The sequence below is a fragment of the Cucumis sativus genome, chromosome 6, assembly GCF_000004075.3.
Source record: "Cucumis sativus cultivar 9930 chromosome 6, Cucumber_9930_V3, whole genome shotgun sequence".
In the NCBI taxonomy this organism is placed as follows: domain Eukaryota; kingdom Viridiplantae; phylum Streptophyta; class Magnoliopsida; order Cucurbitales; family Cucurbitaceae; genus Cucumis; species Cucumis sativus.
Genome location: NC_026660.2, coordinates 4,972,744 through 4,995,177, shown reverse-complemented (window position 1 = coordinate 4,995,177; position 22,434 = coordinate 4,972,744). Strand labels below are relative to the sequence as shown.

Here is a 22,434-nt window from a genome sequence, read left to right as displayed (position 1 = left end):
GGTGACCAAATTGGAAATTGGATGGATTATATATATTATTTTTATTTTTTAAAATATATATATATATTTCTAATGAAGAAGTATTTTATAATTGGTTTAATTTATTTTCATAGGGGCTAAAAAGACATGGTGGAGTTAGTTCCATTGTTGAAATTTTATTTATATAAAAGGGTAAAGGAAAAGTTGATAAGATGGTTGAAGTGTGTACATGATTGATAGACGTGATTAAGAGTAGAGTCGATACATGCTCTCAAACTTAGCTTCCACTATGTAAACTATATGCATGTTGTAATTAAATTTAAATTAGAGCTTCTAAGTAACTGCACACTCTCTCCAATGATTTCTTTTCAGCCACGGAACCATTTTAAATTACTACGTTGAATTTTATTTTGCTTTTACAAAAGAAAATAAAACAAGAAGAATAAAGTAGTCGATGAACAAATTAAAGGCAAAGGTGTGATGGATATATATATTGCATATGTGCATGGTCCATTATGGTCCATTATCCAAAATCCAACATATATATATATATATAATTAATTAAAGTTGGAAACCCATCAAAATCATAATTCATATGATGGTTGAGTTATGTTGTCTTATTATCCCACTTCCAAACAAAAGCACATAACTACTAATCATATTTTGATATCCCTTTAATTTCAAATGCAATCAAATCTCATAAAACCATCACATACTCTGCAAAACTGGTGTTTGTGTACTGCCCTCCAATTACGATTTTCGCCAAGGCTTTTAAAAAATGTTCAACATCCCATTAATTAAACTCATAATGCGGCTCATGGGACAACCTCTCTATTACCTACAATATATTTATATCTTCTATAAACAATTTCATGTTTGTATATTATACACATTTTGATTCTAAAAATGTCATCTCCATCAAATAACATTTCCAAACTGTTTCATGTAAATTAATTAAATATCTCAAATCTCAAGCTTTGTCTAAAGTCAAACCAAATCCACTCGAACTCAAGTTCAATTAAATTTAAACCTAAACTATAGATAACGTGATTAAAGAATGAAATTACAAGTGTCTTTCCAATACTTTTAATAGGTCAATTTTATTTTATATTTTGTTGTTGTTGTTTATTTTGTTTAGTGGGTTTTCTAATCTATTAGAACGTATTTTAAATCTAGGGACGTGGATGATGTTGGGTGTGTAGTTAAGAGATAAAAGAGATTTAGTAAAGTTATGAGTGGAGGTTAATGTTTAATGATATGAAGGGGGAAAATAACTCCTTTGGATACTTTGTTAATTGAATATCTATTTATTTCATAAATTTCACATAATTCTTAAATATTACTTATAAAAGTTAAGGAAGGATGAAAATATGAAATATAATTTTTATTAATTATTTATAATGAAGGTAGTCTTATAAAATTTTGTCCATATGAGAAAAATGAAAGAGGAATAGTAATAGGGAATAGACGACTAGGTTAGGAGTTAGGACTTATTACAATGTATTGGCCGCGGATATAAATGAGCCTGCCCTCTCCTCCCCTCTTCCACTCCTCCTTCAATTAATTAAATGTCCCCACGCATTCCTTTCCTTTTCTTTTTCTTTTTTTCAAATCATTTTTCCTTCTCTTCTTATTTTGCCTCTTCAATTTTACCTTTCAAAACTCTCTCAAATCTCAATTATAAACAACCATCAAAATTCTATCTTTTAACTTCACACATGTGTTCGCTAGTTCTAAATTTTAAATATACACATTAACATTGAAATTTGAGCTGGACTCTAAGACATTATGTCCTTATGGTTGATTTAAACTTCAATTAAATTAAAGTACTATTTTCTCTCTTGCAGTTATAGTCCTATGCATAAACATGATGTAGTCTTTTCCAATTATTATTATTATTATTATTTTATTTTTTTTGTACTACAAGTGTTAGAGTTGGCTTATTAAATGAAACTTTTTAGCTACGATATAGCTATTCAAATGAGAGAAGCTCCTTCGAGTAAGTTCAATAAAAAGAAAAGAAAAAAAAAAAGGTTACTGTTATATTAATTTAATGTCTGCATCATTAAGTGGCCTTCTTAGTTAGATGTCTTTCTAGCTAACTTCTTATTTTCTCTCGCACATCTACCTCTATATTCTAAACATTTTTACATAAATGGTACACCATATCAATGTTTCCGTAGTTACCAATTCAATTGATTCTTTGTATAAAAAAGAATATATCAATATAGTTTATGTTGATATAGTGTCAAATTAAAGAATAGAAGGGCGGGTATGAATTATGTAGTGTGCATATATGTGATGTGTGTGTTTCCAAGAAGCCGTTGATATGTTCACACGTTAAATTGTGATATTGGTACATAGCAGTAGATAGCTTGTAAATGCTTCCAAATAGAAGAGATTTAGTCAAAATGTCACATAATATGAATAAGATATAAAGGTCAAATACAAAGAAAATAAATAAATAAAGGGAAGTTTTGTATGTATGTATTTAGGTTATACTTAATTATGAAGGAAAATGAAATCCAATATATATACTGCCTGCCGACTAAGATTGTAAAGGGTTTTGTTTTTATGTGTATTTGTGTTTTCTTAAATGAAAGTCATGTCAACCGTTGCCTCTCTTCCCGTTTCCCTCAATGCTTTGCATTTATGACCTTTGAACCTCTCCCTCTCTATATATATATGTATGCAATCCTCCTCCATGCCCTCCTCATGTTATACTCAATCACACTTATTGCTTTTTTTCTTTAAATATATATGTGCATATATATTTCTTCTTGTTGAAATGCAATGTAGGGTGTACATCACAATTTTATTAACGATAATACTCATAGAATATTTGACTTTGGCTAACCACTTTTATTTTTATTTCGTGCACCATTTAACTATGTATCATTGTGGCCTTTGGTTTTACATATACCTAACAAAAGACAAAAGCAAGGAAAAGTTAAAACCCTTAAACCATATGTTAAATTGTATATATAAAAAATCGTTGGTATACTTTTATCAACCTCTATCAAATATAGACATATATAAGGTTTTATCGTTATTGATAGACTTATATAAATTTTGATTGTTGTTGAACTTGTATTCATGTTTATTTGAATATATAAAATATTAGTATAAGTTATAATTAGTTTGTCAAATTTTTTTCTTATATTTAAAAATCTCACCTAGCTTCATTTGTGTTCACATCAAGAGTGGAAAAGGTTTATGGAATTATTTGAGTATTTTAAAAAAAGTTAGATTGTGTCGTTTGAGGGATGTTTGTTTTAAAAGTTACAAGTGTTTTGGAAGCGTTGATTTCCTTTCCACATTCTCACACTACCTATAGTGTTTACTATTCAAATTCATAAGTTATTTTTTTCTAATTTAATGTATAAAGTTTAATATGTTGGTCAACTTTCGGACACCATCTACTATGATATTTGTTAAAAAAGCACCGACCCGTTTCCAAGACTCCACCCACGAACATCCAACCACCAACTCTGAAGTCTCTACTATCGAACCTCTAGTTGCCACTGGCTAAGATTGAAAAATATTTTTAAAAAATACTTTTAGTATATAACAAACCAACAAAACATATATATATAAAAGTTCTAAAAAAAATAGTTGTGTATGTTTTTATTTTAACATCTTTTTTAAAAGTGATTAAACAAGAAACAATATTTGAAAATTTTTGTTTTTTTTGTTTTTTTTGTTGCTGCTAGGGAATTCTAATTAAGCACTTGGTTTATTCACAACAATCATTTTTAAAGGACACTGTCTCATTCTTCTATTTGTTCTCTCTTCTTTCTTTCTTTTTTTTTTTTATTTATTATCTTTTGTAATTACATTATTATTATTATCATTATACTTTTTAATTATCTTCCTTCTCTTATTTTTATTCAAGTAATGTTTCTTTGGTTAGTGGAGATTTCGTTTATTTTCTTTTATTTTTTATGTGAAAATCGATCTCATATCTATTGCAATCTCAACTATAAATCAAATATTAACATAGTGAAAAATATAAATACATATTGGATACATCATTGTTTATGTTTTAGTTTAATAATACATTTTTTTTTCTTTTTGTTGGTCAATTTAAAAATTAAAGATTAAAACATTGAAAACAATTTAGGTGCTAATTTAAAATTAAAATACAAACTTTACGATTACTTTTATTCCTCAAATATAATTAGATAAAATATTATAATTTTTTAATAACTAAATTTAATATTAAAATACTGATTTATTTCAATCTGCGAGTGTTAAAAAAAAATCTGATGATTTTTAAATTAATTAAAGTGACAAAAGTATATACAATTTTATGCCAAAACCTAGTGAAACCTCTATTTAAAAATTTAGAGGAAAAAAATTAGTTTATTTTAAATTTAACTATATTAAAATTATTGAGGTGAGACAAATTTAAAATAATTTAAAATCTAGTCAATGATTAAATTTTTTAAAAAAAAACATTAACTCAAGATTTAAGAATCCGGCTTTCTATGTATGCACTATAATACAGTTTTTAGAGTACCTTAACCTCCCAATCTAACCTAAACATAATATTTTATTTAAGATTTAAGATCTTAATCGTTTTTGTTGGTAAAGAATTATATATATATATATATATAGAGAGAGAGAGAGAGAGAGAGAGAATAATTAAAATGGAAAAGTTAGAGAGACGTGATTGAGAAAAGTTGTGAAGAGGAAGAAGAATATAGTGTGTGTCTGTACACAAGTACTTTGTACCTTACTACTAACAACTATGAAAAAGGCTTTTGGTGTTTAAAAGTCATAAAAACTATTTTTTTTTTTTTTAATGAAAATTAAAGCACCCAACTTTTTCTTACATTCGTGTCCCAAAATTTCAAACTTTAAAACCCATTTTGGACCGCCGGATATAGGATAGGATACAACACTACAAGACCTTTTCTTTTTTCTTTTTCATTATTATTAACAAAGTCAAAGTAGAAGAAATAATCCAAAAACAAAAACTGTGGAGACCAAAAATAATAATAATAATAATTTAGAAAAGAAAGAAAGAAAATTGGAAGAGATTGTTTTGGTGTTTATAATAGCAATGAGAGATGCTGAGAGTTTAGATTTGTGTTGAGTAAGAAAGGGTTTCTATTTTTCTTTTGGGAAAAACAATAGTGTCAAATGGCAATAAATGCTACAGCCAAAAGAAAAAAGAAAAAAGAAAAAAAAAACTTAAATCTAACTCTCTCTTTGGTGGGTCCTAATTAATTTGTGTTTCTAAAATATAATGGAAGAAAAAAAGAGAGACGATTAATTAAATAAGGAAGTGGAGCCCCCTTCCCTAGAATTTATGAAATGACACCCCTACCCCTACCCCTACCACTCATAACTTTTCTTTTCAACACTTATTAACCTATTTAAATATACCAAATTACACTAACCTCTTAAATTTACTATTTAAACTATACGCCTTTCTATCTCACTAACCATATTAAATCAAATATGAAAATGTAGTTTCCTCCTCTGCTTCATTTCAATTTTAATTACCCATATTTTTTATTTGATTTACTTTATGTTGCTCCACCTTTGTAAACAAATTTTACACCCTTTGAAAATATGTCATGGATTATGTGTTAGTAAACATATTAAAAAATAAAAATATATGTCTTTTTATGTATTATTCAATATATAAAATTGATATACCATAACATTGTTATCTCCCTACACTTATTTGGTTTAGTCATTTTAAATATAATTACAACAATTATTGATTTTTTTGATAAGTTACCTTATATATATATACCCATGTTAAAATATATATTTTGCGTACTTCCTCTAATATATACATGAATATTTAATTATTTTGCATATATCTTATATTATATAAAACATTGTAATTAATATAGTTTTCCACGTCAACTTGCCAAAATGTTAGGTTTAACACTACATGTATGTGTAGTGGAAAGAGACTGACGAAACCAAGAAAAAATAAAATGGTGGATGATCTCGTATCACATTAAATCGAAAATGAAAGGAAGTGGAAAGGCAACGAAACAAAATATATACATATATATGATAAAGATATGGTTAACAAAGAATAAAGAGGAATTTAATTTTGATGAGATGTGTTCCATATTTAGTTAGTATAAACATGAATAAATTAAATCAAGCAAGTAAAATATAAAATACTAATACTAATTAAATTATCACCTTAAAAATGACAGATTTTTTCTTTTAGAAAAGTAATAAATGCAATGATAATTAAATACAATGAAATTAAAAATAAAATTTTTTTTTTTAAAAAAAAGAATGATAAGATTAATTTGGTGAAATAAAAAAGAAAATCTTACTAATGGAATATAAAATAATAATTGGAAGTAAAGTTATAGGTGTGAATATTTGGAAACATTTGAATAAAAGTGCATGGCCTCATAGCCCATGTGCCTTTGTTTCACATTTCCATTTACCTATTATTTTTATTTTCTATTTTCTACACAGAAAAAACAAACAAATTATTTATATATTTAAAAGGGAAAAGAAAAAGAAAAAGAAAAAAAACATAGGCATGGAGGTGCACGTACGTTGGACTATCATGTCTGTAGTTGTAACAAATGAAACAAAATCGAGTTAATAATAAACAATAATTGAAATCTATAAAACTCACCTATACTATATATATATATATATATATATATGTAATTTGTTAACAATAATTATGTATATCTATATACTTTGATGAATATCTCTATTATTGAGTTTGTGATGAAGCTCCAACTTTGACACTACCGTCACACCGACTCAAACTTTTTCTAATTTCATATTGCATTGCATCACTTTTTAATTTTTAAACGAGGGAGAAGAACTGCACTGCATTATTTGCCTTCAGATTCAGTACCAAAAACACAATTATATACATATGTGTGTGTATGTATGTGTGTATTCATACTTATTTTTAAACAAACCATTGAAAATTATACAATAAAAGTATCAACACTGGTTAATTAATTATATATATATATACTTAATTAATAATTTTATTGATTAATACAATTATATATATTTATCCAATCAAATTACTAATTTTTCAAACATTTGCAATTACTATTATTATTTTATTATTAAATATTTTAATCCACAACTAAACATATAATTAATTATTTTAATTATTAAATTTTATTTTTAATAATATTTTCATGCACAACATCCAAACATATAGTTGATTATTAAACTTATTATTTTTAGAAATTTTATTTTCATTATAATTTTCTCAATCCAAACCATCTTTTAAAAATATTCAAAATCTCAAACCCAGATGCAATAAGTTCAATACTAAACCCTACTTATATCCATTAGGTAATAAAACTATAATTTATTGATCTAAGTAGCTTAAGCAAAAATAGCTCAAATGACGATCTAGCTAATCCCAAACCCAAACGAATGGCTGATTTAATAGGATGTGTCGCCATTATTATGAATCATTTATTATTATTCTTTGACTTCCCCATATATATATGCAGTTATTTTGATGAAATCAAATCATTTTTTTTTCTATTATTATTTATTTCACAAACATAAAATTAGGATTTTTGAAATAGTCAACTTCAGAAAATAGAAACAAGTTTATGGCAAACTCTAGCGTGTTAGCATTCATTTGAAATCGAAGAGAGTTCGAGGTCTCATCGATTTATAAATGACTTGAGGATTGGAAGGTTCTTCATAGATTGCTTCCTTTCTAAATACCTTTTCCAAAAAATATTTAGGTTGTCCTTTTAAAAATGTACAAAAGAGTCTGATTATTTGGGGTATGAATTCAAAAGAGAGTTTCTAAGTTAAGAGTGTCCCTGCAGGCTAGCTTGTAGTTAATCTGGACTTTGCTATATTATTGTGTGATATGTGTGCATGGTGTATTATCGCACAAAATATCATCAAATTGTGAGACTCTTTTTCGATGGTGGTGCTCTTCTTGACAAAATCTATTTGCACGTCAAGGAATAATTTGGAGTTGAAGATTGTGTGGAGCAGTGGAGGCTTCCCGTCGATTGACTCGGGTAGCTTGGTTCCTACTTCTGGATATATAACCATTACAAGTTAAATGTTGATGCATCTTTAGGATGATGTAGGAAATAATATACAATTTACAACCTCTTTCTTCTCTTTAAATTTTTAATATTTGTTCCAAGTTTTTTTAGCTTTGAAAAGTAACACCATTTTCAACATTTTGCAAAATAATATGTTATACTATATATAACGCATAGACACGTGTGATAGTCTATCTTAATTTGTTTTGCTATATTTAAAAATAGCTCTTAGAGAAAACTACAATTCACTTGCATGTTTAATTATCGAAGACTTGTTTGAAAATAAATTATGGAATTAATTTATTTTTCAAAATAACAATGTGTATGAGCATATAATTATTTTCAAATATAACAATATATATGTATATAAATAAAATATAGCAAATTCTACCAAATCTTAGTTTGTTTGTTATATTTTTTAAATCATTTCAATCGGTCACTATCTATGGCAATCTTATGATCTTGTTTTAAAAAATAATACTTTTAGATACGTTGAATGAGCTTAAAATAATAATGGGAGATGTTAACTTGAGAGTGACTCAAGTGATATAGTGCAAACGTTATTATTAATAACAGTAATAATAATACCAACAATAACAATAAATAAAAATAAAACTAGAAGTGAATTACATTTTAGTTGAATTATCATGCAAAACGAACAAATCGAAAAGAAAATATTTGTTCCCATAAACCACATCGTAATCAAATAAGAGCCATGCACGTAAAATATTCAAGTTTTAATTGAATGTAAATTATAGAGTAGAAAATTTTCTTCTGATTTTCATGATTTCAACTTTTTCTTAATTTGAATATTTAATTCAAAACAATTTGTTTTTTTATTTTTTACTTTTCTTTAAATTAAGTTCGGGATCTTTCTAATTGTTTATATATATATATATATATATATAGTTTTTTCTAATTTCAGTTGGTATAATTTTATGGTGATTTTAAATCTTGTTTTTATTTACTTTTCTTAACTTCAAAATTTATTGCAAAAAGAAAAAAAGTTCCCTATGAAAAGCCCTCAAATTAAATATTATTATTTAGCATTTTACAAAATTGAAAACTGATTTATAAAAAATACCATATGATGGTGGTTTGAATCTCAAGAACAATAATCGTCTATTCCTCACTCACAAATCAATGGTGGTCTTTTCTCTTCACTTTTGGATACGTGAGATGAATACCTTAATCTTAATCTATAATTATGAAGAGTAAAAATACCTACGAAACATTTTAAAAAATTTCATTAAGTCACAAGAGGACTTGAATATATCTATGTATTGCATAACCTTGAGAATGACCAGACGGAAGGATTCGAGAATTTGAAATGAAAAGATGGACTTTATATAAACATTAAGAATAAAAAATAATTATGTTTAATTAATACATACATATAAGCGATATAGATGAACTGTTTTTATTTTGTCATATAATACAATTTATCCTTACAAAACATAGGTTTATTAATAGATTTCTTTTTTCATCTTCAATTTTCTTAAGATTTTGTAAATGATCTCATTGTACAGTTAGGATTTGATGAAGTATGAGATATATGTAGGATTTAAGGAGACTATATGGTTAGGATTGAATGGTTGTCATGTTATGAAAGTCGTTGAAGGGCATTAGAGGTATGTATGAAAAATTGAGGAGCAAAGTGAAAAGTGAATTTTCTTTTTTCACTTTAAGTCTATTTAATATAGTAAAGATAAAATTAATGTTTTTTTTTTTCTTCTTAAGTTCATATATTTTTTTAAGAAAATAAAATTTAAATATTATCTTTTACATTCTCTACACCAAAAGTTAAAAAGGTATATATATTATTAACTATATTAAATTAGTCCCCCACAGTGGAAATTTTCTAACCTTTTTTATATTGTTTTCTTAATTTATCCCTTTAGTCTTCATTTTCAATAAGTGGTTGTTTTAGAATAAAATAGCCTATAAAAATCATAGTAAAGTTGGTTTAATTTTGTGATACTTAATTGTCATACAATTCGTTATTGTTGGGATAAAAATTAAATCCTTCATAATTACTATATAGGCTGAAAGATATGACAATAAAAGGAATAAAATTGAATGAGTTAATTATAAGATTATATAAGATATGTATAATTGAGATTGAGTTAAGTAAAGTCTATTTAACTAGTTAAGTTTTAGATTACTAAAGCTAATTATTGACATATCCAGAGTTTCCTTAGTAACTTTTTAAAATAACTCAAACAAATCAATAACCTTATATAAGTGGGATTGAGTGCACATATATAATTAGTTATTTCATTAAATAGTTGTGTTGTGTTTAATATACAAGGAGATGTGAATGCTCATTTTGAATGGATGAATAAATATAAATGTATAATATTATAGAGAATCTAGATATTCTGTGAAAAGCCTTTAAACTTGTTAGACTTTTATTTTGCCCTAAACATAAAAAGTGGAGAAAACATATTTAGCATAGGATCGAGTTTGTGGATCAAAATTTGCTAATATTCAAACTACCCTCTTAAACTTTTACATTATTATATACTAACACCTACAAACCAATAATCTAATTACACATCCTAAAATTTCTACTATTATTGATCATTAATATTCCTTTAATTTTTATAAATTCAAACACAAAATTATACAAATACGCCTTAAGTATTATAAACCCATGATGAGCCAAACCATATAGGAAATGACCAAAATAGTCCGTGAGAGTTTATAAAGTATGCTTGCATTGCAAAAAAGAAAAAGAAAAAAGAAATGAAAATTGAGAAGGGATGAAAAAGGAAATCAAGAAAGGGTGCACAAATTTAATAGGAGAGAGAGAATAAGCAATTGGGGAAAGGCATCAATGAATGCATAAGGTAGCAAAACTCCCCTCTCTCTCTCTCTCTCTCTCTCTCTATGCATAGACTAAAGTTGAGAAGCAACCCAAAGAAAATAACATTTTGTATGACTCATAAAAAGCCACCATAACTCACCCTCTTCCCCTTCAAGGTAATTGTGCTAACCTTTTCTTTTGTGGTCCAAAGTCTAAGATAGGGGTTAGGGTTCTCCCAAGATTATTTGGCTTAATAACTTCTTTAGCTTTTAAAACTTTGTCAATTTCTTCAACCCCTAACTTTTCATCATATTTCCCACTTCCCATCTCTCCAAAATTCTCCATATATCCATGATATAATAGACATACACAAACACATATGAGGGACTCACAACAATGAAGATGAGCATGGGCTAGTTTCGAGTGTCGACATTTGGTGTTGTGTGTGAGGATGATTATAGTTGACCCAACGCTACCTACGTCGTTACAAAAAAAAAAAGAGATTAAAAACAACTGCAAAATATATAAAGTTTTTTAAAACTAAAAATTAATTAATAGATTTTAAAAACAAAGAAGGTAAATGTTATCAAACAAACCCTAACTTTATATAAAATAATGAATTTAAACTCATTCATTTTGACCTTGTTATACCAACGATTAATGCATAACACTTCTAAAGTACCGCAAGAACAAAGGTAGAAAATTTGAATGATTGTAATATATAAAATAATAGAATTTAGTTCATATAATTTGTTGCGATGGTCGGCTATCAGATTTGTTTGATGTATATGTTGTGGAATTAATGAAATTTTGTTATAAAAGTGATTTAATTACTTTCATAGGACAATAGGGAGGTAAAATTTAAAAACACAAGGTATTGACAATGAGTAGATAAGTTAAAAATGGTATAATATATGAATGGAGTTGGATGTGTTAGTGAAAGTATATCAAATGTTTTGGTGAAAAATAAAAATTGCTGTGTTAACCAACATGAATAGAAAAATAAAATTGGATTGAAATTTAGGGAAAGAAAGTAAAAGAAGAGAATTAAAAAAGAAAGAGAGGTAGTGAAAGAGTAACATAATTTTAGGGAAGAGAGTGGTACAAAAATGTGGAGTTCCCAAGGTGAGAGACATGGAAGGAATAGATAGATATGATTTGTAAAATGTATCAATTAGATTATATATATATATATAATAAAAGAAAGAAATTTGCCTTCTTCTTCTTCTTCTTCTTCTTCTTCTTCTTCTTCTTCTTCTTCTTCACCACTCTATTGTATTGTAAGGCTTTAGTTTCACTGCCATTCACAGAGTTTGGGGAAAGGCGATTGAGAGTCAACCGCACCCTCTTTTCCTTTTTGGATCTTTCTATTTGTAAGGCTTCGAATAGTCCACATATTGCGTTTTATCTCCTCTCTCTCTCCCTCACTCTCTCTCACTCTCTCTTCCCTCATTTTCTTTAATTTCCCCTCTCTCTCTCTCTCTCTCTCTCTCTCTCTCTCTCTCTCTCTCTCTCTCTCTCTCTCTCTGCACAAATCTTCAAAATTATATTAAAACTTAAAAAAAAGAAAAAAAGTCCATCCCTCCATTTCTTTCTTCTTATTTTTTGGATTCTCCAAGTTTTCTGCTGCCTTGAAGAAATGGGTTTTTCAACATGCACACACACTCAAATACCCCCCCATTAAATTAACTAGGGTTCTTCAGCTTCTCCTTCTTCTTCTTCTTCTTCTTTTTTTTTTTTTTGAAGAGAGAGGGAGGAAGGAAGAAATAGCACAAGGGTTTTTCCATTTCACTCTCTCTCCCTCCCTCTTCTTCTTCTTTTCTTTTTCTTCATCTTTTTTTTCTTTCTTCTGGGTTTTTGACCAAATATTTCATTTGAAATTGCATTCATCTACCGTCTCCCCTAACTTCTTTCTATAATTTTAAATAAACCTCCAAAACGGTAGTGAGTTGAAGAAAGGGGGAAGGAAAGCAAGTTTTGATTGATGAGTTTTGGGGGTTTCCTCGACGGCGGCGGTGGCGGAGGAGGCGGTGGTGGTGCTCGAATCTTAGCCGATTTACCTTACACAAATAACTCCACCACTAACGCCAACAATAACCCCACCGGCGGCATCGGCGGCGGAGGAAATATGTCCTCCAGCGCAATCGCTCCGCCGCGCCTCATCACTCAATCCCTCACTAAGTCGATGTTCAACTCCCCCGGACTCTCTCTCGCTCTTGTACTCATTTCTTCCCCTCTTTTTTTTTTCTTCCTTATTCATTTCGTTTATTCTTGTGTGTTGTTGTGGCAATTTCTAATGGCTTTGAAAATCCTCAGACGAACATGGACGGCGGGCCAGGAGATTTAGCTGCCCGACTGCCCGAGGGTTTCGAGCATAATGTTGGAAGGAGAGGCAGAGAGGAAGAACACGAGAGTAGATCTGGGAGTGACAACATGGACGGCGGCTCCGGTGATGACCAGGACGCCGCCGACAACCCTCCCAGGAAAAAGCGTTACCACCGACACACTCCTCAGCAAATCCAAGAGCTCGAAGCGTACGATATCTTTTTAAAAAAATTTCTTTTTGTTCTTTCTCATCAATTCGTTTCGTAACCTGATATTCTGGGGGGTGTTTTTGTCTTGTTAGTGTCTTTAAAGAGTGCCCTCATCCTGATGAGAAGCAACGGCTTGAGTTGAGTCGGAGGCTGTGTTTAGAAACTAGGCAAGTTAAATTTTGGTTCCAAAATCGGAGGACCCAGATGAAGGTAATAGATGAACTTCTCCTTTTTCGAATTTGGTTGGTTCTTCATTTTTGTGACTATAAATATGGATGATGTATGTTTTTTATGTCTTGGACCAGACCCAATTGGAACGCCACGAGAATACTTTGCTTAGACAGGAGAATGATAAGCTTAGAGCTGAGAATATGTCAATTCGAGATGCTATGAGGAATCCAATCTGTTCAAACTGTGGTGGTCCGGCGATCATTGGCGAAATCTCGCTGGAAGAACAGCAGTTGAGGATTGAAAATGCTCGGTTGAAAGATGAATTGGACCGGGTTTGCGCACTGGCTGGGAAGTTTCTTGGCAGGCCGATTTCATCGCTGGCTAACTCTATTGCACCTCCATTGCCGAGCTCAAGTCTGGAACTGGGAGTTGGGAGTAATGGGTTCGGTAGTTTGACCATGGCGACGTCAATGCCCATCGGGCCTGATTTTGGAGGTGGGTTGTCGGGTAATCTTGCTGTTGTTCAGGCACCTGCAAGGCCAACACCGGGGATGGGACTTGATCGTTCAGTTGAGCGATCTATGCTACTGGAGCTTGCTTTGGCTGCCATGGATGAATTGGTCAAAATGGCGCAGACTGACGAGCCACTTTGGATTGGGAGTTTGGAAGGTGGAAGAGAAATACTGAACCAGGAGGAGTACATGAGGACATTTACTCCTTGCATTGGCATGAAACCAAACGGTTTTGTCACCGAGGCGTCAAGAGAAAGTGGCATGGTGATCATCAACAGCTTGGCTCTCGTGGAAACATTGATGGACTCGGTAAACAATATAAAAAAAAAAAAAACCCTCTTGAACGTTCATTATGTTAAGTTCCAACTGCTTTTTGTTCCTGATTTCTGTCAAAACGTGTGCAGAATCGATGGGCTGAGATGTTTCCGTGTATGATTGCTCGAACCACGACAACTGATGTGATCTCCACTGGCATGGGGGGAACGAGGAACGGTGCACTTCAACTGGTAAGAAGATACTGCTGAAATTGCAGACCTTCACTGTTCATGGAGATCTAAGATTGGTTTTATTTGAACACAGATGCACGCAGAGCTTCAAGTGCTCTCGCCGTTGGTGCCCGTCCGGGAAGTCAATTTTCTGAGGTTCTGCAAGCAGCATGCTGAAGGGGTGTGGGCAGTCGTCGACGTGTCAGTTGATGCCATGAGAGAGACTCCAACCGGTGGTGGTTCATCATTCGGCAACTGCAGAAGGCTTCCTTCTGGGTGTGTTGTTCAAGACATGCCCAACGGGTATTCCAAGGTAAGAACATGAGACAACCCACATCATAATTTCTTCAAGACATTTGGAAAAATAATCTCATTTAATGTCTTTCCCTGAAAATTAATGTTATTCCCATGAAACGTTCCATCCAAGAGCCATTTTCTGTTATATCCATGTTTCTGGTCCTCTCTTACATTTATTTTTTTTACCTTTGGCCATTGAATGCCATTTTTCACACAAAACATTCAAGTGAAAAAACAAGAGAGTCAAGTGAAAAGGAGGGAAAAAGAAGGGATCAAAATTGAAAGCCATTCCCATTCTCCAGTTGCCCATTTCCAGATTTTCCAATTCCCAAGTCAGACTTTAAAAGTTTGGTGATTATTCACTATAATCACTAATCTGTCAGTAGGGCATTATTTTAAACAAAATAACGCAATATTTTAGAATCTGAACCTTCCAAAATAATACAATAGGTCATTGGGATGCTTCAAACCTTTTTGACAAAATTTCTCTCTATCTAGAACTTGGATTTTCAACATCTGGGGTTGCTTAATTTACACTAAAATAATGTTTGGAAATCGAGGTTTCTGTTTTGCTACTGAAATTTGTGTGCCTCGAGCACATTTAATTGTATATTTATCCATACAAATAGTGGAGTTTGCCTCATTGGTTAAATGAAAACTAGGGGATTTTGATGTTTCTATTCGAATCTAATTTGGAGGCTACTACTTCGATTGTGCTGTGTTTGGTTTTAAGATGAATGCAACTGTGTCTGAACTGGTTCCAGCCTTTCTCATGTGTCAGTGTTTCTTTTTTAATCCAAGCAAGGACTATTTAGTCAAACTCTAATGACTTTTTTTTTGCCTGGTTTTTTCTTGCTTTGGCCTTATGGACAGACAAAAATTTTCAAATCTCAATGTGTGTGTCCCTCTCTCTTCTCATCTTTCTGATTTCCACACAGCCAAATAAAATACCTTTAATATTTTGTGTAGAAAAAAACATTTTTTACACACTTTTTTAATGTCTTGATTCAATTCTTCCACTGTTTTTCTAAATTTGATTCCTTTGTTTTGTTCCAAATATTCATCTGACTTCTTACTTGAAAGATCTTTTTTTAATCTTTTTGAAATAAAGTTGGTCAATCTGCTGGGATCATGCTTTTGACTTGGCTGGAGATATCATTGTGATTATTCTATATGATTAGGTTTTTAGATGTAGAAAAAAAGGAATTTATATAGTAGAATGAATATATAGTAAATTATTGTGATGTTACGATGATGGGAGCAGGTTACGTGGGTGGAACATGCAGAGTACGATGATAGCCAAGTGCACCAGCTCTATCGTCCCCTACTCAGCTCCGGTATGGGCTTTGGAGCACAACGGTGGGTCACCACCCTTCAACGGCAATGTGAATGCCTTGCGATTCTCATGTCATCTGCTGTACCAATCCGAGATCACACTGGTATCTTATCGTCTCACATTTTTTCCAAATTTCTTGACGATTGGTTATTACAAGTTCAATTTAAAAATTAGTGATATTTTTGTCGGTGCAGCCATAACCGCAGGCGGGCGGAGGAGCATGCTGAAGCTAGCCCAACGAATGACAGCCAACTTCTGTGCCGGTGTGTGTGCATCCACAGTGCACAAATGGAACAAGCTGAATGCTGGGAGCGTAGATGAGGATGTCCGTGTCATGACACGGAAGAGTGTGGATGATCCTGGAGAGCCTCCAGGCATTGTGTTGAGCGCTGCTACATCCGTTTGGCTCCCGGTATCGCCCCAACGACTCTTTGATTTCCTTCGTGACGAGCGGCTGAGGAGTGAATGGGACATCCTATCCAACGGCGGCCCCATGCAGGAGATGGCCCATATTGCCAAGGGCCAAGATCATGGCAACTGCGTCTCTCTATTAAGAGCCAGCGTATTATTTCTCTCTTCTCTTATTATTTTTTTTTTTTGGAGAAACAGCGTATTATTTCTCTCAATGACTTTTTTTTGTATGGTTTCTCTCTCTACCTGAATTCTTATTATTTTGGATTTCCAAACGATGCCTTTTTCCATAACGCATGTGCCCCTGAGTTGTAGATGTATCTTTTGTGGGGATCAGAGGGTCGACTTTGGGAATTGGAAGTATCCATGAGGACATTTTTTTAGAGTGGGGGGCAGGCAAAATTAACAGAGCCCCATTTGTTTGCTTTTGTAGCTTCTGATGGAAAAAAAAAGTCAACAAAAAGGCAAAAACAAAAAACTTGTCAACTTCTATTCTGAATTCTGACCCACTTTTCTTTTTCTTTTTTTTTTTCCCTACTGATCCATTCCCCACCTTTTTAACTTCTTTATGCAAAAAAAGAAGGAAAGAAAAAAGAGAGAAGGGGAAAAGGGAAAACTTAAAAAGTTACCTTTTCTTCACAATCTGGTTTTGACTTGTAAACTTAGGATGGCCTTGGTTGTAAATTATTCAAAGTTGAGGGTTATTTGTTTCTGTAACACAGGCTATGAATGCGAACCAGAGCAGTATGTTGATTTTACAAGAGACGTGCATAGACGCGGCGGGGTCGCTTGTGGTTTACGCACCGGTGGACATCCCGGCAATGCACGTCGTGATGAACGGTGGGGATTCGGCTTACGTGGCGCTTCTGCCGTCAGGGTTTGCGATCGTCCCAGACGGGGCGGTGACAGGAGGTCTGACAGCGACAAATGGGAGCAGTCCAAGTGGCGGGGAGGGCCCACAGAGTCAGAGAGCGGCAGGCGGCGGGTCCCTCCTCACAGTTGCATTTCAAATCCTCGTGAATAGCCTCCCTACGGCTAAGCTCACCGTAGAATCGGTTGAAACGGTCAACAATCTCATCTCTTGCACCGTCCAGAAGATCAAGGCCGCTCTTCAATGCGAAACCTGATACTGATCTTCGCGTGTACTCCACGCCTGCTGTTGGGTTGAATTTTTTAGGATTTTTTCTTCTAAAAAAAAAAAACTTTATTTTACTTATTTTACCCCTCCCTGAGTAATTTGTTTGTTATTATTATTGTTATTATTACAACTATACTAGGGGTTGTCACAACAGTGTGAGAATGAAAAAGAAAAAAAGAGTGTGAATTAGTGTATGAGATGTAATGATGGTAGCCTTTTAAGGTGCTAGGAGGGGGTATTGAGTCAAGAACGAACCGCCGTGTTATACTCCGAGTTGGTGGCTTGAGAAAGAGAAAAAAAAAAGTGATTTTCTTTCAGACTTATATATAGAATAGGGGTCGTGGTAGTGGTTCGGGTATTGACTCAAGTTTACCCTCTTGAGTTTTCTGACGAAGAAGAGAAAAAAAAAAAAAGGGTGTTTTGTTAATGATGTATTTGAATTTGTTCCTCCTTTCAATTTAATGGAATTTGTAATCTTCCTAATCTTATCTTTCGTCTATGTTATGATAGTTCGTCATTCTTTTCGGCTTTCTTTTTTAGCTAGTGATTTGAGATGTTGATGAGAAGGAGAAACAATGGTGAGTAGAGTGTGAGGTGGTGGCACGCGCCGCCGGTTGCAGGTGGGGTTGAGAGGTCAGATCTGTGTTTGGCAATGTAATAAAGGAGGTGGCAGAAGCTGTTGGGAGAAAAGTGTAGGTTACATTTAATGTCAAGTTTTTCGGCTTGTTTCGATTTGCCAATAAGGAATAGACACGTGGTGGACATGGGTGACAGTCGGAGGGGGTGATGATGATGAACGGCGTTGTTGAGAGAGACGTTTATTTTATTTTATGTTCTTGTAGGGTATTTAGATGAAGACTTGGTAGATTGGGTGTCTAATCTCTCCGATTCCGGGACTGTAAGATTGGATATGGGCATCTAATGTATTATGGGACTCTTTGCTTTTCTACACCCTACTAACTACTAACTCCCTTTTCCCACCCAATCTCATTTTCCACTTGGACGAGTCTAGGGTCATATTTAAAATAAAATCACCTATTATGAAATTTGGTAGCATCTGATATAATAATTAATCACATAGATGTTTTAAATGATTTCATCTTTCCATAAAACACTAATGAAGCTCTTTAGTTTACACATATCAAATTGAAATATCTAACCAACTTCAAACCATTCAAACTAATATAACCTATATTTTAACTAAGTAAACACTTAAATCCAATGAGAACTAGCAAATTCATGAAATATTATAAAGATGTTGTTTCATGCCAAATTCATTAACGGTAAATTTGTAATTTGGGGATGAGAGGACCTACAAGCTAGGTTAATTCTTATATCATGATATTATGTTGATTTTTAGTTTTACCCCAATATGAAAAAAGAAAAAAGAAAAAAAAAATCACTTTTCAACCGATAGAATTACAATTGTCTAGTCTTTAAACCTTCAAAAAGTTGATAATGAAATGTATGCAGTTGTCTACTTATTTTTCTCACCTATTAGTAGCATCATATCATATAAAAGTTCATAGATATTGTAATGAAGTAATTTCTGAAATTAAAAGAAGAAAAAGAAATGGAGAAAATTGGAAAAAGTTGATAATTAATTAAGAAAGGGAATGGAAAAGTTGATGCAAAGTTGAAGAGTAAAAAAATATATTGAATTATTCAATGGATTTGTAATAAGGTCTCCATCCTGTCTACCAATCCATACCACAAAACGTACACGTCAGAGCCTTCAAACTTCAAACAAATCACCCAAATCAGTATACTTATTATTGGTAGTAAAATAAACGATGAAATTGATTTTGAAATGCATTGTTTCACCTTGTTGTATTAATATACGCTCCCTCCGGCGACTCCCCCCACCAGTACACTATTATATGCTTCCTTTCCATTTATATCCTCTTTTTCCTTTTGCTTCTTACATTGACTACACACAGCCTTTTTGCATTTATGATCCTCTTCTTCGTTATTAATTAATTAATTATTAATTTCTACTTTCCTTAAATATTTCTCTTTTTTTTTAAAAAAAAAATATACATATATATTTTAAAATATACTTGTAATTACATCAAGTTGACCCCCCCGTTTTTTATATTATTATTGTTATTATTCTGAGAAGGACTCATCGTTATTGATTATTACAAAATTGTGGACACAGAATCTTCTTGATAACCATGTCTATTGTTATTATACTTTAATTTTAATTCTTTACATGTTTGTAGGTTAATGATTTTTTAAAACTTTTTAATAAATTTGAGGTTCAGTCTTTGTCTTTGTAGCTGGGCACTTTGACTTAAAGCGAGTCATGCCCCACTCTTTTTAATTATTTTTTTTACGGAAAAGTTTAAGATACTTATTTTTAGTTCTCTAAGATACTAGGGCTTGAGATTAAAGATGATAAGCAGATGTTTTTTCCAGTAATTGCAACGCCATACTCTTCATATAAACACTACCCTACTCATTATCAATAGAATCGTGGCCCAGAATATTTAAGAACACGATCAAGGTCTACTAAACAACATTAAACAATTAAACCCATTTTGATTGCCTTTTAAGTCTTTAAACATTAAAAAAACAAATAAACACTTCTTTTAAGTGAAATTCAATAGAAAAATCACCATTAAACGGAGAAAATACACAAAAGACAAGTTTAGCCCCCTGAAGTTGGAGCATGAAGATCAAAGCCAATGCCAAATGCCAAACTGGTGAAGAAAGTAAATAAAATAGGAATTTGAACAATATTTATTAATGCCCAACTTTACTATCACAAAATAAATTATTGGCATGAGGATGAATTTTCTTTTTAAAAAAGAAAAACGATATGATAAAAGAGTCACATTTTAGATATGGAAGAATTGAATGAAGTCTGCAGTATATAAGCTGAATATGGCTCGATAATAATATAATGGATTTTAAGAAGTTAATAGTAAAAATCTATACGAAATCCTATGAAAAATTCTATATACGAAATAAACTAGCCTAAATGAACACCTTTGATCAACCGAAAGAACAAACAATGAGCTCACAGTACACACGAACAATTATCATGAAAGTAAAAAACATGGTTAAAATACCATTTATTTTTGCATGCTTAGGTTTAGGGTTTTATATCTTCTCTTCCCTCTCATCTAATTGATAATTGACAATTGTACCATAAGATGAAAATAGAAGACTGGGATTGGTAGAGGGTTCTATATTTTGGGCCGAGGTCTTTTGGAGCAAAAACTGAAGTTGTAATGAACAGTATTATTATTATTATATATATAACAGTATCTTAGATTGTAAGGTTTGTGGTGTTGTATGTACTATAATGGTAAGTCTTCCTATGTTATTGCCCATTTTGAAATATTAAAAGAAGGAAATGTCAAATAACCATCCGAAAGTTACTTATCAATGGAAGGTATGCTACCTTGTTTGGATTGACTAAATTGGAAGAAAATGTTTTGAAAATGTCATTATTTATTAAAGTTTTTGGACAAAAATGGTTTAAAACAAACTTTTTTGAGTGATTGTTTCAAAATTCACAGTTAGGTTTAAGTTTGCAAGTAAGTGCCAACTCAAAACCTAGCTCTCTATTGTTTAACATTTGATTATGTAATGGTGGATATTATCTTGAAACTGTTTTCAGTTGTAATTGTTATTATATTTACACTATGCTATGAGTGAGGTATATATTTGATATGTTAAATTTGCACTATTTACGTATCAACTAACTTTTGTTTTGATCACTAATTCTCTTCCAATTTTATAGTTAAGATCGATTATGGGGTGACTGAATTCTGATCACTAAATAATAAGAAGGTAAGTCGTTAATAATTTGCATGTGAGAGTCATGGAAGCTGTATGACATATATTTGCATTGCTGCATGTGTTGATAGCAAGCAGGAGCTTCGTCCTCTCTCCCATGAGCTAGGATTCACTTGATCTAATTATGTTAACCCTTTGTCCTCTTATTACGAATTGCAATATATGTGTCTCCCTCCATTCAATATTCCTCATGATAGGGGGTCCCTAAAAGATTACATATTCAACATGATAGGCAAGATCTTTAATTTTTAAATATTGCACTCACTGTATTATACTTGATTAGAAATATAATACATTTTTATTATTAAAAAGTCATTACTTAGGAAGCTCTAGGGAGCTGTGTACTGTTATATCCACTTTGATTTCTTTTATTACCTATGTGCTTCTTCTGTTTTGTCATTCTACCAATGTTCTAATAAACTAAACCACGTTTTAAAGACTATATAAAAAGAAATGTAGCTTTAAAATTAAGCTTGTTTTTGTTTTTCATAATTTTACTCAGAATTCAACTTTAAGAAATTAAAAAACCACATATAAATACAAAAGGAAATAGATATGAAATTTGGGACCTAGTTAATTAATACTAACTAATCGATTATTAAGCTAACCTTTATTTGATGTTAATTAATGCAGAGTTGTAACTAACCATTTAAAGGATCTCTTATTACTTCTGTCCACATATTTACAATTATTCTAGTAGTTAATCAAAAGAAATAAAGAACGAAGAAAAAAAAGATAAACATGACATAGTTCAACTAAAATAGACAATGTACTCTCGATCAAGAGAAGGGTATATTTTAACCGACATAAATTATTACTTTTTATCATGAGATGTATTGTGATCTATACTAACGTAAGAGGTTATTTTTCACCCTAGACAAGTTCAATAAAAAAAACTATCATCTAA

At 31.5% G+C, this 22,434-nt stretch overlaps 1 protein-coding gene across 1 annotated transcript; it reads left to right on the top strand.

The window, feature by feature from the left end:
• Window positions 1–12,333: 12,333 nt before the first annotated feature.
• Window positions 12,334–18,205, top strand: LOC101222248 (homeobox-leucine zipper protein ANTHOCYANINLESS 2). The gene is made up of 9 exons (XM_004144934.3): window positions 12,334–13,051; window positions 13,150–13,367; window positions 13,460–13,577; window positions 13,673–14,359; window positions 14,455–14,556; window positions 14,630–14,848; window positions 16,097–16,271; window positions 16,363–16,730; window positions 17,302–18,205. Exons 1-9 carry the CDS (start codon window positions 12,818–12,820, stop codon window positions 17,704–17,706), a joined length of 2,526 nt encoding a protein of 841 aa, XP_004144982.1. The 5' UTR covers window positions 12,334–12,817; the 3' UTR covers window positions 17,707–18,205.
• Window positions 18,206–22,434: the final 4,229 nt, after the last annotated feature.

Coding starts and splice junctions, on each gene's coding strand:
- LOC101222248 (XM_004144934.3), top strand. CDS start 12,818: ATGAGTTTTGGGGGTTTCCTCGACGGCGGCGGTGGCGGAGGAGGCGGT. Junction 13,368..13,459: donor CAAATCCAAGAGCTCGAAGC/GTACGATATCTT, acceptor TTGTCTTGTTAG/TGTCTTTAAAGAGTGCCCTC. Junction 13,578..13,672: donor ATCGGAGGACCCAGATGAAG/GTAATAGATGAA, acceptor GTCTTGGACCAG/ACCCAATTGGAACGCCACGA.